This window comes from Mus caroli, unplaced genomic scaffold (assembly GCF_978045245.1).
Source record: "Mus caroli unplaced genomic scaffold, Mus_caroli_1 scaffold_13, whole genome shotgun sequence".
Taxonomy (NCBI): Eukaryota; Metazoa; Chordata; class Mammalia; order Rodentia; family Muridae; genus Mus; species Mus caroli.
Window position 1 is genome coordinate 27,507,635 of NW_028227268.1, and position 16,443 is coordinate 27,524,077.

Below are 16,443 nucleotides of genomic sequence, written 5' to 3' on the forward strand. Positions count from 1 at the left end.
AACTCAGAAACTTCCAGAACATTCTGGTCATCTCCATAGTGACTCCGTGGCCTCCAGTGCTTCTTTCAGACCCCAGATGCTCCCATCTCTGTTGGGGTGGGAGTGGGGGGAGAGCTAAGGCCTGAGACCCAACTCCTCACACTTTGGGAAGGACTGCAGATAGCTGCCACTGCTAAGGAGAGGTACCGAGGGAGGGGCAAGGATGAGGAGAGGAGACTGAAGGTTGCAGAGATCTTGGGAAGGACCCTCCATTGCCAACTAGCCCGAATGGGAGGGTTTCCCTCTCTTCCTTCCTCAATCTATTAAACCCTTAAATTAACCTTAGCTCCACCCTGAGCTAGAGAAGAGTGCCCAAAATACACCCTAAATTATATGATGCCCAGGGGCAACCACAATTCTTCCTCCCTGGCCAGCAGGCAGCCCAGCTCTACCCAGGGCTGGAGGGCCTCCCCCCATAGGCTTGTTTATATAGCTCCAGCTCTCCCTTTTTGCTGTCTGGCCCTATTATGCTTGGGTGAGGCCCAAGCAGGCTCCATAGCTCCTCCCAGAGACCAAGGGAATGGGGGTTGTGACCTACCTGTCTGCTGGGCTGAGGATAATTTATAGCCTAAGCAGGCTACTTTAGGGCACTGTTAATGATAACATCAGGCCTTGGGATAGATCTGGCTAGTCCCAGACAAGCAAATCGAACATAGGGTGGTCTTCCAGAGATGGGTTCCAGGCTTCAGGTTCCCTGAGTGCTGCAACTTAAAATAAACACACACACACACACACACACACACACACACACACACACACACGGTGTGATCTGACTTCAGCCACTGGTCACCAAGGTAGCAGACCTGACTGTACCCCTTCCCACACCATCTGGCAAGGTTGGCGTTCTGACTCCAAGAACCCTAGACACAGAGGAGCTCTGGGGAGCTCTGAGAAAAGGACAGGGCAAGCTGGCATAGCTATTTTGAGATCGTGAATTCGGCCAAGGCCTCTCTGGACAAAGCTGTCTTCGATCCTGGGAACACAAGCTCCAGTGGTCCTAGCTCCTGGGGCTGCTGCTCTAACCAGTGAGGGGAAGGGGGGAAGAGATATGGGAGCAAGAGATGTCTCCATGTATCACTGGAACAGGATAATGACAAATTGGGAATGGAGCAAGGATGGGGTAAGAACTCTGCCATACCCTCATGACATCTATGTGCCTGGAGACCTACCCATGACTGCTGGTCACTCTCTCATGCTCTTAGCCTCTCTAGGCTTGAAGGGGTAGAGGGCCTTAGAGTGCTTCTCCCCTTAGGCCCTCACTGTCTCTCCAGCCTTGGGCAAAGCCTGGAACCCATCTCTGGAAGACCACCCTATGTTCGATTTGCTTGTCTGGGACTAGCCAGATCTTCCTGCTCCCATTCTTGGAGGCTAAGGAGTGGTAGACTTCCTTTTATTCTTCCTACTTGGCTAGATCTTTTGTTCCCTTGTGGTAGGCGGCCTGTGCCCTGATCATGCCCCTCCTTTCTGCCCCTCGAAGGCCTGACTCCTCCAGAGCCAGCCTTAACTCTCCGTGTTCTCCCTTACGGCACACACTATGGAGGGTAGAGAGGGATATGAAGCCCCAAAGGCAGGGCAAGCTCAAGGAGCCTCTTCTAGCTCATGTTGTGAGGAGAAGGAACAGAGACTGGGGACCAATGGGACTTACATGGTGGCATTACAGGAACGATGCCTACATCTAAGTTCAGACCTCGTGGGTGATTTAGGAGATAAGGCTCAACCTCTCTAGCTTTATCCTCTCACTGTAAAAAGAGGGCTCACGACATAGCAACTGGCAGGATCTCAGCCACTGAGTATGCTCGGAGCAGAAGTGTGCAATACTACGAGAGGAGCTTCGGGCTGCATGTGTGCGTGCAGTAGTGAGCACGTGACTGTGTGAGAGTACAAGTGAGTATGTTATAAGTGGGCATCTATTGGAAGACTAGAGGAGTCGACCATGTCTACTCTAAGAAGCCAGAACCCCTACATCAAGGGAAACAGTCACCAGAGCCCCCCCCCAACCCCCGCCCCCGGAGGTGACATGTTTTCTCCTTATTCAACTTGATTATCCGTCTGCTTAACAGCCCCCATGCCTCTCCACTTAACCAGAAAACACAATTTATGGGCCTGGGGCATCAGACCTGTCATTTGATGAGAGGATGCAGTCCAGCCAGGCTGGAGCAGAGCTGTGTGCCCAGCCTGCCAGGCACCCGCCCAGACACTTAGTGCCCTGTTTACCCTGGCCCGGGTGGCTGGCACAGGTGGACCTCTCCAGGGAGTAGTCTGGCAACTCAGTCAGCAGACCCACCTGAAAGCCAAGGAGGAGACCAGGACGGCAACTCTGCCGAGGCAGGAGGGCAGATGGTGCTATACCCAGCTGCAGGACACCAGCATTGCAGCGTGTAGTGTGCCAGCCTCAGGCTTGGGGTCTCCAGCTACCTGACTGGACCGCTCCGCCTGCTGGGCACTATGAAAGATGCCATAGTTCCAGGAGGCTGGGTGCTGCTTGGCTGATGGGAACCTAGGACTTTGGAGCCCTCTCTATAGCACCTGGCTACCTCTGCCTCTCACACCCTAGGGGAGGAATCCAACTTCATTGCCTGGAAGCACAGTGACTTGACTTAAACATATGTGTCGCAACCCTCTGCCCACTGAAGCCAGTGACCACTGTCTTCCTAGGTCAACTTCACCAAATGGACCAAGATTCTGCTCCTCCTCCCTGCCATGCACAATCTAAGCAGCACAAAGGTTCACAAACCCCAGAAGACATAAGGTACTCATTCAATGTGACCCTTCCCCTGCAACTACGAAGCCCTTCATACCCACATACTTAGACCTCAATATCTACTCTTTTGTCGTGCTCCCCGCCCCCCGCACCCCCCCTGTCCCCGCCCCATACAGTGCTACAGTTCTGAAGCAGGCCCAAGGGAGGCCAACATTTTTTACCCTGGGCTTCTCCCAACCCCTTCCTTCTCACTCCTCCCTCCCACCTCCCCTATTGCCACGCCCCTTCGCCTTCTCTGACCCTTGGCGATGATGTGTCCAGAGGCTTTTTCTCATTTCATCTCTGAGCATGTAGTAGGGTGTGCTAGGCTGCACATTGGGGGGTACTCCCACTTGATTGGCAGTGGAGTTGAGGCGGGGGGGGGGAGGGTTGCTCTAGAGGACAGGGAACAGCAGCTGAAAGCGACTTTGGGCCTCACACTCCCACCTCGACTGCAAACCCCATCCAGCGTGAGTCATCCCACATCTGGAGTTGACCCATCTGGAGGCACTGCAGCCTACTCAGGCTGCTCACTGAGGCACCCCGGCTCCCCACTGCATCGCATCCTGTCATCTACTGGCGATGGGGTCTTGCTTCTTACAGCCCACCCCCACCCCCACCCCTGCCAAGAGTGGGCTGCTCTTTCAAGCATGCAGGCACCCAGTGCCAGACTGGAGGAATGATAAGCCATCCTGCCCATAGGGACTCTTCCCCAGTCGCAGTAAGAGCTGCTGCTCTAGTGTCCATGGCTTGGATAGGCCGTGCAAGCAGCCTTTGGAGGAGCCCAGACTCAGGGCTGGGAGAGGCAGGAGCCTGGCGGTAAGGAGGCAGTGGTTTGGCTCAGAAGGCAGGGGCAGGCAGATGGAGTTTATTCTGGCCCAAGGCCCCAAGCCAAACATCCTCCACTAACCTAGCAGACACTTCAAAGCCTGAAGGAAAGGGGCCCTTCGGTAAAGGAAACCTGAAGTCCTGGACGCCTGACAACCTGGCTCCCGGCACAGGACCACCCTGTCCCACTTAACATCAGCCGGCTGGATCAGACTGGAAGTAGTGATCCGGAAGGGTCATTTCTATCTACACCCCAACCCCATCGCCACCCCCCCCCCGCCCCGCGCGCGCGCCTTTGGGACTATGACAAGGACAAAGTCCTATAGCTTTGGTCCCTAGAACATTTTCTTTTTAAGCTGTATGTGCCTCCCTGAGCCCCCCTCTATTCTCCAGGCAGGAAAGGTTGACAGGAGTCACTTTGCACCCTAATATTTCGTCCACAGTTTGGAAGAAAAGGACCGTTAACTGTGAAGGGACTAATTTCACTCCCCAGGCGACCTTGCTCTGTAAAAACCCTTTCTACATGGTCCAGGCAAGGACTGAGAGGGCAGGGGACTTAGATGCTGGAAGGAGAACCAAGCGTCAAAAAAATAAAAGCTGAAGTAGAATCAGAAGGCAAAACCTGGGCTGCGAGCCACAGGGTCTCTGGAGGCCCGCAGGGGCAGAGGGAGGGAGCCCAGCGGCGAGGCGCTAACACTGGAGAGGGAGGCGTTAACAGGACCACTGCGGAGAGGGGGGTTCCTGGAGCCAACTGGGAGATAAGGAGGCTGGGCTAGGGTGAGGGGCGCGGCCACGTCAGCACAGACGCTGGCTGGGTGCACTCAGCACGTGCACACGTATGTACTCCGACGCACGCGCCGTCACATGTGTGCGTGCACACAACTGAAGCCAAGTCTGTCCTCAATTGGGAGCCAGATGATGTGGCTGCTTTGCGAAGCCAGGATCGCAGGAAGAATGCGTTCTCCACCCACCTCTTTTCTCCTTCCTCCGCCCCTTCTCGCCCTCATTTTTATTTTATTTATTTATTTATTTTTGACTTCCTGGTTTCTTTCCTGGATGTTCCCAGGCTGTCCCCTGGTCCAAACTTAACTCGCAGCCCCAGACCATTAAGAGACTCTCTCTTCAATATGCCCAGCCCTCAAAGGGCCTGCTTTTTTAGCTCCCAGCTTCTTTGGGACTTGGAAATTCTTGTAAATGTAACCGCAAGCCCCAGCCACATCATGGATTGTTGTAAGACACCATACAGACAGGGTACAGTAGAAGCCTCTTTCAAGGGGTAAGAATAGAGCTGAAAAGTGAAGAATCTAGGAATCTCAAATTCCTTGTTTCTTTATGGCCCCAGGAGCCTACCTCAAGGAATAAGGGGAGCGGGGAGCAGAAACCGCGGTTGTGGGAGTGGATGAAGCCCCAGATGGAGGAGACTGGAGGTCTCCAGTCCCTCAACCCAGTTTTAGCTCAGCTTCTGAAGCTGACATCTTGGTGCTTCTGTTACATCTGCCACCCCAGACAGCCAAAGCCCATTAGCTCAAAAGTCTCCTCTCAGCCAGGCGCGGTGGCGCATGCCTTTAATCCCAGCACTCGGGAGGCAGAGGAGGCGGATTTCTGAGTTCGAGGCCAGCCTGGTCTACAAAGTGAGCTCCAGGACAGAGAAACCCTGTCTCGAAAAACAAACAAACAAAAAAAGTCTCCTCTCACCACCACCATCCACTTTCTGGACACTGCCCTCAGGTCTGGGTCCCAGAAACCTAAACTTTGGAGGTATAATAGTTCCCAAAATATCTTTTCTGTCCCCAAACCCCGCTAAGCCTTGTGGAAGGTGAGCATTAGTAGAGACCTCCCCCAACCCAGTATTAGGGTAATAAGCTCTCTGCACCGACAGTTTCAGGTGGTTAGCCCTCCCTCTCTATCTTGGTCCACAGACTGGCTCTGACTTGGGGTCAACTCCAAAAGTAGTCCACCCCCCACCCTGTGTCTATCATTCAGGAAGAAGGGCTAGTGGGCTTCCATAGTCAAATGAATGTTGTTGGGAAGGAGACTAAGATCCTGGCCTCACTGGCAGGACCGGGCTGGCCCCTCTACCCATCCTAGAAGGTGGGTCAGCAGTTGCTCCCCAAAACACCCTTAGAATATCTCAATTTCTGGGGTGTTACTTTGCGAAGAGAAGGGTTCATAAGCTTCAACATGCTGTTGGGGGACAAGAAGCAGAAGTAGACACCCCCAAACACATAGCAAGTAGGGTCAATCTGGAACCCCATCACTAAGCAAGGGCCCTTCAACAAAGACTTTGGAAACAAATTTCCCCTAGGAGAAACTCATTCCTGACCCTGGAGGCTCCAACTAGCTTCCTCTCTGACAACACAGCCTCTGTTTACTTGGAACAAAGTACCATGGGAAATGAAGACTGAAACAGAGCTGGTTGGTTCCCTGCAGCCTGCTGGGAACAAAGAGGACTGGGTCCACACATCTTCAAGAGAGAGGGGAGAGGCCCATAGAGACAATGGGGAGGGCACTGGAGGGTTACTTTTACAAGACCCAAGTCTAAGAGGGCTTTCTGGAGGTGGTGGTGAGGAGGAGTTTATTGGGTTTGAGAGAGGTGGATAGACAAGATTTATTCCAGGTGGGAAGCAATCCAGGCTGAGACCAGGAGAGAATTGGAGAGAGGGGGTGAAGTTTCTAGAATATGACAGCAGGGCAGCGAGAGGATGTTGGATGAGGGACTGTTTTGGGGACGAGACCTTATGAAAGTGGCAGAGGGAGCCTCTGAAGGCTGGAGAGCAAAAGAGAAATGTGTTTCATCAGGGGCAACAGGGCACCCAGGCTAAAGATCTTATGGAAAATGGTTGTGACATCCCCAGTGAACAAGGCTGCATCTCACAGGGGAGGTGACAGCTAGGACATTCTCCAGTCTCTGAGAGAGTTCTCCAGAGACCGGTAAAGGACAATGGGAGAGGAGTAAACTAGAAAAGAGCAGAAATCTCTCAGATGAGATTGATAGCAAATGCCTTTAAACTCAGAGTTCCAGAGGCAGAATTAATCAGTTCTCCATGAGTTCAAGGCTAACCTTGTCTACATAGTGAGTTCCAGGACAGCAAGGACTCTGTAGAGAGACCCTGTCAAAAGAGAGAGGGGGGAAGGGAGGGAGGAAAGAAGGGAAAAGGGAGAGGGAGAGGGGGAGAGAGGGAGAGCAGGGGAGAGGGGAAGAGGGAGAGAAGGGAGGGGGAGAGGGAGAGAGGGAGAGAGGGGGAGAGGGAGAGGGGAGGCAGGAGAGGGAGGGGGAGGGAGAGGGGGAGGGAGAGGGAGATCTCAGGGTCCTGTTCCAGTGTCACCTCCCACCATGTGTGGGAGGGGTCAATACCAGTCATCCTCCCAGACTGGTCACTGTCCTACCTCTTCTAATTTGACCTTAGCTGGGATGCAGAACACAGTCTGGACAGCAGAGGGGGCTGCTGAGCCATTCAGGGACAACAGTGCTTATTCCTTGAAGAGGGACAGAGAGATAGCAGCTTTGGAAAGAGGCAAGTCCCTTCACTCCTGGGTACTTCATTCTGCCACAAACAAAATCAGTTCATGTTTATTTGCTATTGCTGTATGCCAGACACTGGGGAACTGGAGTTGGGGAGAGAGACCTTGCCTATGCCTGCCCAGCTGACCCTGAGGAGGAAGTAGTGAACTGGTTTTGGTTTTGTATAAGATCGCTCGGTATACGAAGCAATTCATGTCATCCTTCACAGTCTGTGTGTGTCACTTCATTTCTCTCCAACTCCTCAGTTCTCCTTTTGCAAATGAATTTGCAGAGAGTTAGAGACTGCATGGCTTATGGTCACACAGCTGACCAGCCAGAAGTACCATATTTGCTAAAATGACTCAATACTGCCCCTACAGGCAGAATCGAACTAAAGCCAAGTATTCACCCTCCTTGGACTAGATCACAGCCCAGTGCTATTAGGTGTCATAGATACAGAGTCATATTAGTAGAATGTGGAGAAACAAGGGATGGTAGGATAAAATGCAGAGGGATGAAACAGAACACAGCTCAGCTCTTCCCCCCCAGGATCTGCTAGGCAGGTATAGGCAAGGTCTCCTTCCTCCAAACCCCAGATGGGTGTTCCTCCAAGAGAGCTGCAGCCTGCCTGGCTGAGATGTAGTCACTTGGGCTATGTGTGGGGTCTCAGAACCTACATGGTCATAACTGTGACTCAGCCCTAATGTCCTCTGTGAGTTGGCCTTCCTGGACTCTGGAATCCAGCTGCCTTCTCTGAGAAGGCGTGGGTGACCAGCTGACCTCCAGGCCCTTAAAGCCAGACCCTATGAGGGACCACAGACAATCAACTCCTTCTTCAGCAAAGAAGAGTGGATGTGCAGAAGGCACGGGGACTTTGTCACTGTTAGGAGTCCCAGGCTGGAATTTGGTGTGGATTCTGGAGTGGCCACAAAGACTTCAGAAGTTCTCTGGGTCTTCTTGCCTCTGCTTCCCAGCATGCAAGAGGATATTCATGCATGCATGCACATGCCATCCTCTCAGTAGCTAGCTCACTGGGTGGGATGGGGATGCAGTCCTAGAGTGGGACTCCTGTCTCTCTGAACAACGGCAGGTCCTCTACACGGCAATGGTGACACACACCTTTGAACACAGCACTCAGAGGCAGAGGCAGGTGGATCTCTGATCTCATGGCCAACCAGGCTTCAAGTTCTAGGACAGCCAGGGCTTCACAGAGAAAGAATAGCCCTCCCACTCAGCTCCATACCTGACTTTGCCTACAGGAATGCTAAGCCTCAGTCTTAATGAATACTGGAAAGGGCCTTGGACTCTTGTCCTATGCAGGAATCTTCAGCTTCCAGTCTCATCCCCACCCTATCTGCAGATAGGGACACAGAGGGACAATTTGGTATCTTGGGGAAAAAAAGTGGGAGGTCAGAGGCAACTCTAGGAACCCTTTGGACTCTGCTTGATAAATCAAGTGTAGGTACCACACTTTCTTTTTTCAGAAGTTAGAGGGAAAGGGTGAAGCTGCTGTTCTCCAACGTCTATTCCTGTGGCATTTTAAATGTGAGCAGAGCCAAACACACCAGGTAAATTCTGAGACACTTTGAATTTCACATAACATATTTTGGCATCTATTTGTTATGTTGATTTTTGTTTAGTGGCACGGTAGTGGCCTTTAATCCTAGTATTCAGGAGACATAGGCAGGCAGATCTCTGAGTTCGAGGCCAGCCTGGTCTACTGAGTGAGTCCCAGGATGCCAGAGCTACACAGAGAAACCCTGTCTCAGAAAAAAAAAAAAAGTTAATTTTGAATTTCACATAACAAGTTGTCTTAGGCTTTTACTGCTGTGAACAGACACCATGACCAAGGCAACTCTTATATGGACAACATTTAATTGGGGTTCAGTCCTGTTTCATAAAGCCAGGAACATGGTAGAATGGTGCAGGAGAAGCTGAGAGTTTTACTTTTTCATCTGAAGGCAGCTAGCAAAATACTGGCTTACAGGCAGTTAGGATGAGGGTCTCAAAGCCAACACCTACAGTGACACACTAGTCCAACAAGGCCACAACCTTCCAATAGCACCATTCTCAGGGCCAAGTACACAGAAACCACCACACAGGTAAACTTTAGAATCTAAATACAACTTTAATTGCCTTTCCTTCTTCTGGCAATACTACATGTGGGTTGGATGGATGCTAGAAACTCAAAGGAAATAAATACCACCAGCCCCATTCTGCCCATCAGGGCCACTGGTACGAGCTACTTCCCTTCAGTTCTCCATCCCACACATCCTCACCTCTCTTCTCAACTACCAAGTGTCCCTGGCCATCTCCTCTTTCCTGAGACATAATTAGAGGCTCCAAGCCTGGACACGGTGGCATGCAGCAGGGCATGAAGGGACATAGAAGTATATCTCAGGATGGTGACAGACACAGTGGGACCTGGGCAGAGGCAGGAGAACCAGAAGTCCAAGTTAGCAACAATTTCACTCAAGAGGCAGAAGTGTGAATTTTGTTGGGAAGTTTCAGCACTGTCCCATGGAGGTTCCACCTTAGCTGTGGGCAGGGGCCTTCAGTCAGGCTCCATTACTAACTACAGGGGCTTTAAGGAGAGCCATACTCTCCTGTCTCCCCTTTACTCTCCCTAGCCTCAGTCTCCAGAGATTGCAAGTGGAGAGGGGATTCTCAGGGGCCCCATCCCAATTGCACTTGGCTTGGTTCTGAAAGGTTCTGTTTTTAAGCACTAGAAGGGGCCAAGGGATAATGAGAAACGGAGGCAGAAAGTGGGAGAGAGACCAGAGGCCAAATCCTTGGAGGAGAATGAACGAGCTAGTGTCCCTGAGGCACAGGAGTGCAGGGACCAAAGCAGTCAGGGAAATGCGGGAAAGCCAAAACCAAAACAGTCTTGCTCCAGTGACCTACAGTGGGTGAGGAAAAACAGGGGGTGGGGGTGGGGTGCCAAAGGTTGCCTTTAGAGACAGGGAGACACTGAAACTAGAAAACAGAGACTGGGAGAAAAGGCCAGGCTTGGAGAGTCTCTCAGTATGTCAGGTAAAAAGGGAACCAGTGGTCAGGGGACGTCTCCAAGAAGCTGCCTGTTTCCCAGTAGCCACGTTAGAGTGACAGGTAACAGGAGATGTGAGGTGCACCTCCCACTAACATCAGAGCCTCCAAGGGTGATTTTCCTGTGTCCCTAGACTAGACAGCGATCCAGCCTCTGCCTCATTGTACCACTTCCTTGAGCTTGGCTGTCACATATCTCTCTTCCATCATTGACACTCAGCATGCATCCACCTGTCCAGGGGTCTTTCTTGCAAGGGGCCCCAGAGCCTCTCAAGTCAAGTCCAGTGTCCCTGGGTGCACATTGGCGCTGTCCGATGCTGCCACCTGGCGGCCGTATTTTGACCGCCTGAGTCCTTCCATGAATCCCACATGGCCTGTTCATTCCCCTCCTAAGGGCTACCTGCTTTATGGCCACAGTGAACAAAGTCCTGGGCCTCGATTTTTCTTTAGTCAGAAGGGAACTGTAGCAGCACCCCCCACACAAAATTGCAAGGACACTAATATCCCAGTACTGTGGGGAATGCTGTATCAAAGCTTTTCCTCCCCAATTCAGGGTCTTCACCCCCCCTCCCCCGGCTTGGACAAACCACAAAGGAATGGCTCTGTTTATGTGACACACACCCATTATCCTTCTTGGGCCTTGGCCTGCCTTTCCCACAATCTCTGCCTCTCTTGTGTTTGGCCAGTACAGCGCCCTCCAGTGGTGAGCTCATCTCTCAAAGTTTATTCATTTATTTTGAGTTTTTGAAATAAAAACAAATCAGAAAGCCCAGCCTGGTCTACAGAGTGAGTTCTAGAACAGCCAGAGCTACACAGAGAAACCCTGGAAACCCTGTCTTGAAAAACTAAAACGATAACAAAAGATATCTAATTACATCTATTCATTCTCCCCCCCCCCCCCGTGTGTGTGTGTGTGTGTGTGTGTGTGTGTGTGTGTGTGTTTGCGAGCAAGTGCATGGAGTTGACTTTCTCCTTCCACTTTGCGGAAGAACCCATGGGGTCCAGAAGGATCTACACGATCCAGAGATCGATTTCTGGATGTGAGAGCACAGGCCTTTAATCACTGTATTCTGAAGGCAGAGGCAGGGGGATCTCTGTGATTTGGAATATAGCCTGGTCTATGTAGTGAGTTTCAGAGCAGCAAGTGCCATGTAGAGAGACTCTGTCCCAAAAACAAAACAAAGAAAACAAAACATTAGTCAGGTTTTCAGGCTTGGTGTACAGCACATTTACCCACAGAATCACCTGGCTGACCTTACTGGTTTGTTTTTGTTTAAGGTTTATTTATTTCATATTTATGTGTATGAGTATTTATTACGTAGATGTATGTCTACCATATGCATGCCTGATGCCATCAGAGTTCAGAAGAGGGTGACCGTATCGTCTAGAAGTAAGAGTTTCATATGCTTGTGAGTCATCTTGTATATAGATGCTGGAAACTGAATCCAGGTCCAAGGAACGGCTGTTAACCTCTGAGTCAACTTCCCAGACTCTTCAGCCTCCCGACCCCCCCGAGGGTTTCTCTGTGTAGTCTTGGCTAGCCTGGAACTCTTGGTCAGTAGACCAGGCTAGCCTCAGTGATCTCCCTGTCTCTGTCTCCTGAGGGCTTCGATTTAAAGACTTGTGATGCCACCACCTGGCTTTTTTTTTTAATCCAGGCTCCTCCCTGGATTGGATCTCACTACTTAGATCACACTAGCTTTGAACTCACAGAGATTTGCCTCCTCCCTGATGGGATTAAAGGCGGTGTCACCACGCCCTGCTCTATCCACCATTTAAGCACAGCTCAGCTGAGGGACTTCCACAGTGCTCTCCTCCATCCAACACACAAGGCTGCAAATCAACCTCTTCTAACCTCCCACCTCCTAGTCCTCAACTCAAGCAAGGCCAGCTCCTCTCCACTTCTCTTCCCTGAGCTCCTGTTCAGCTTGCAGCCCTGGTCCAGTTAACTCCAGTGTGTTAACTCTGTGCCTATCCCGAGGCTGGGCCCATAGCTGGAGAGAAGTGGAAAGGTCCTGCCCTGTCACTCTGTCCTTACACTCTGAAGCTCAGTGGCCCCCTTGGCAGGATGCTGAACGCCTGGGTCTGCGGCACACTCACCTTGACCTTTGGCCTGCTTTCCAGTCTCCAAGGAGTAAGCTTCAATGAGGTAAGCGAGACCTCTGTGACTTTTGAGGACCCAAAGGGGCAGAAGCCTGCCTAGGAACCCAGTCCCCAACTTAACTTGTCAGGACTTACCTTAACCACAGGCAATTGGAAACTTCCTGTCTGTTGTGTTTGAGGAAAGTTGTGGGTAGGGACAACTCAGGGAGACTGGGGAAACCTGAGCCCCTGTCTTGGCAGGGCTGTGTTGCTACCTGGGAGCTGGCCCCAACCACAGCCCTGAATAGGATCAGTGACCCCCGTTTTAGTCTTGGCATGTCTTATTAAGCCCTGAGTCAGGCTGAGGAACCTGAGGTCTTGCTTGTCTGGGTTAGGGGTCTCTCCTACCCTGTTCCTCATTGGGACGTAGTTTATTGTCCCTCCCTGAGGCTTATCTGTTTGTGTACCAGGGAAGTGGAGGTTCCCACTTCTTGGATTAGTTTGAATTCGATCTCAGAGTAGACCTGGCTGCCTGGCTGGGTGGCCTCATACAGTGATCACAGGGAGGCAGGATTTGAGCTCTTGTTCATGTTCAAACTCTAAGTGTCTGGGGTTGGCGGGTTTTTCTCAGAGGTGGTCAGAACAAGCCTTTGTTTAGTACATTCTATTTGTTGGTTTGTTTTGTATTTTGAGACAGGGTTTCTGTAGTCCTGGCTATCCTAGAAGTCTGTAGTCCAGGCTGGCCTCAATTCAGATTAAATTTACAATCTTGGTTGAGAATCTCTTATGGGTGTGGGGGTAAGTAAAGTCCCAAGTCTGCTCCCCAGAACAGGGTCCACTGGCTGTTGGGAACCTGTCATTCTCCATCCAAGGCTATGCATGAGTGAACCCAGTATCAAGACACCAGGGACCTCTGCATTGTTGGTTGATGCCTCTCTGCAGCCCCAAGTATAGGCACTGTCAGTCCTCCCAATCAGATCTAATCAATCCATGTTTACTGAACCTCAGGCCCCCAACCATCCTGATCAGACTACTTGGTTAAGATGCAACACAGAATAATCCTGGTCCAGTTTATCAAACCTGTCAGTTTTTTTTTTTTAACTCAGAGTCTCAAAATATAGATTATACTGACCTTGAATTCAACAGAGGCCTGCTTTTATACCTCAGCATTGGAATTAAAGGTGATGTCCTCCATGTCTGGCCTAACCAATGCTTAAATGTAGTTAATATAGGAGCCCAGTGATGTTAGCAGCTTACACCTTTGATCCCAGAACTCAGAAGGAAGGCAGAGGCAGGTGGATCTGAGTTCTAGGCCAGCCTGGTTTACAGACCCAGTTCCAGGATAGCCAGGGATCCACAGAGAAACCTCGTCTTGAAAAATAAATGTGGTCCGAGACAAGAGTCTGATAGTTGGAAGACTGGCAGGGAGGGGAGAGAGAGACACAGAGAGACACACAGAGAAAGACAGAGATAGAGAAAGTGAGTTTCTGGGCCCCTTGTGTCTTTAGCTCACAGCACCCATCCTCAACCATAGAACAGAGCTACTGTGACCATGGAGAGGGAACAATCCTAGCTGTGACTGTCACCTGTCGTTTTTTATCTCTCTCTCTCTTTTATTTTTATTTTATTTTATTTTTTAAGCAAAAGAAATGCTATTGTAAAAATCTTTGGCAAAATCAAAAGCTGGCTTCCTCTTCTTTATTTGTTGAGAGAGGGCCTAGTTCTGGCTATGGATTAGAAGCTATAGAAGCTATGGATTCTTGAGATTATTGCACCTCCACACCTGGCAATGGTTTTAAGTGAAGTAGCCAGAGAGGGCAATGCCTTGATACCTGGGGGAAGAGAGTCCTAACTAAGAGCTTAGACAGTACTGCTATCAACAGGATGGGATTCTGTATGGAGACCTTGGGTGCCTCAAAATACTGAAGGATGCAGGGCAGGGGGTTCCCAGCAGGGATCTGAGAATGAATAGGACCTGAATATGTTTAGTGAACTCCCAGAGTTGTCTCTACCTATGACACCAGATCATGGGGGTAGAGGCAGTGGGGGATTTAGGTTGCTTTTGGGGGGTTCTGAAGCTAAGGACCCAATAAAGGAGGCTTCCTAGGCCAATCTGCAGGTGTGTGTGTGTGTGTGTGTGTGTGTGTGTGTGTGTGTGTGAGAGAGAGAGAGAGAGAGAGAGAGAGAGAGAGAGAGAGAGAGAGAGAATTGGGTGTACTGGTCCACATCTTTAATCCAGCCGGCCATCTGGAGCCAGAGACAGGCAGATATCCGAATTGCAGACTAGCCAGGGCAGCACAGTGAGACCCTTGCCTGTCTTAATGAAAAAGGGTGAAGGAGCTTGCTTGGCAATTTGAACCTTTAATCCCAGCACTTGGGGAGGCAGAGGAAGGCTCCAGTTGTTTACCCTGGGCGTGGTAGTTGATAGGAGGGAGAATGTGGAACCCAGTGTCTGGAACAACGTGTGAGCAGACAGACAGTAGCCTCCAGTTCTTTCTGAGACAGCGTTTCTTCTTCCCAATCTGGCGTCAGACTTGCTCTGTAGCCTTGAATAGTTCTGATGGGCAGCACCCCTGGTTTCCACACACCTCCCTGATTTATCTGCATGCTGGACAAGCACTCTAACACCTGAGACCCAAGTCCCAGGATTTGAGCTCTGACCTCTGCTTTTTTCTTCCACAGACTGTAAACACATGTGACATCCTGTAAGTATGGGACTTTGTCAATACTTGTCAGTAAAGGCAGGGGGGATGGGTGTGTGCTCAGATTCTGACCTGGATAAGGGGACGGACACCTAATTCATATCACTTTTGCTGGAACCATAGCCCCTCACACCTTACCCAACCATGGGGTTCAGGTCTGTAACTGCTGCTAATCCCCAACCTTTCATAGCTGGAGTGGGGAGCAGGAGTCAAATGAGCAATGTCCCACTCCTGCGTCCCATGTAAGTTCAGCATCAGGACCATTCTGCCTGAGGCACAATGGCATACTGCCCTGATGAACTCTGAACTCAGGTCCCAAGTCCAGACCCCAGTTCCTCTCAGTGTACCCAGGATGGATCTGTAGTTCACACTCACTAAGGGTGCCTGGCAACCTGAGGGTCTAAGTGTCTAGGGAAGAGGGACCCTTTGGTTTGACACTCTGATGCCATCAGTATCTCCTCATGCCTTTTTGTTCTGACTAGAAACTGCATCCAAGGATTCACATGCTGTGAGAATGACTGCTGCCCAGAAAGAAAGTTCTCGTTCCCTGCAAATAACCCCTTCATGTAAGGCCATGGTTACCACTTCTGGGCATCTTCACTGAGGGTTGGGTCCACATGAAACAGGTTGGGAGTGGGTGATAGAGGAGGTATAGCACAGGAGCATGGCCTGGGCACTTCTGACAACACCATTCCCCACCTCCTTAGGATCGTGTTCATCAATGTATGCATCATGCTACCCCTTTTGTGTGTCTGTGCTCTAGTGAAGCACTTCTGTCCCAAGTGCAGAGAGCTGCAGCATGAATTCAGGACAGTGGATCATCAGACTCCTCCAGAACCGCCCTCCATTGCTCCCCTAGAGAGCATTAGGGACACCTCTTTGGATCCACCACCACCCTACAGTCAGGTGGGTCTTTCTGTCCCAATACCTAGTGTGTTTCATAGCTGGCTGTCCAACGTGTTGAAATAATGGGTTGGGGAGAGGGGATAAGGGATTGGTGATTACTTTGCCAATAATAATTTTCATTATTTACCCAGACCCTAAATAAAACCAGTATCCCTTTTCTCCTGCAGGTTGTTCTGCCGCCAACTCCCACAGAACCACCTCCTCCTTACAGCCTCAGGCCTGAGGGCCCTGCTGGCCAGATGAGAGGGCATGCCTACTCAACCCTTTGAGCTTCCTCACACACAAAGCTCCTGGATCAAGCCCAGGACCCTGGAATAACTGCCTATCCCATCATGTCTCTTGTCCTTTGATTTAATTTATTCTGCTACCCCTCCCCTTTTGTCATGAGAGCTAAGATGGAGCCATAATCTCTGTCCACACTAAAGACTGTTGACATTTTTAAGAACTGGGGGTGGCTGTCATGGATGTAGAGAGATCATTGCTAGTGGACTGCCAATCTTGTCTGGACAGCTCGCTCTGCCATCCTACAGCAGCACTTCTGTGCCTGGAAGAGATTGGAGTGAACTGCACAACTCTGAGCCATCTTCCAGTCATACTGG

General features: G+C 50.8%; 1 protein-coding gene across 2 annotated transcripts; it reads left to right on the forward strand.

The window, feature by feature from the left end:
• Nucleotides 1-12,222: 12,222 nt before the first annotated feature.
• Nucleotides 12,223-16,113, forward strand: LOC110304128 (transmembrane protein 92-like). Of its 2 annotated transcripts, none has more exons than XM_021175365.1 (5): nucleotides 12,223-12,303; nucleotides 14,919-14,941; nucleotides 15,421-15,504; nucleotides 15,646-15,844; nucleotides 16,012-16,113. In XM_021175365.1, the coding sequence occupies exons 1-5, from the start codon at nucleotides 12,223-12,225 to the stop codon at nucleotides 16,111-16,113; spliced, it is 489 nt and encodes a 162-aa protein (XP_021031024.1). The 2 variants fall into 2 exon arrangements, with proteins under 2 accessions (XP_021031024.1, XP_029339047.1); XM_029483187.1 differs by having other exon boundaries at nucleotides 15,646-15,700.
• Nucleotides 16,114-16,443: the final 330 nt, after the last annotated feature.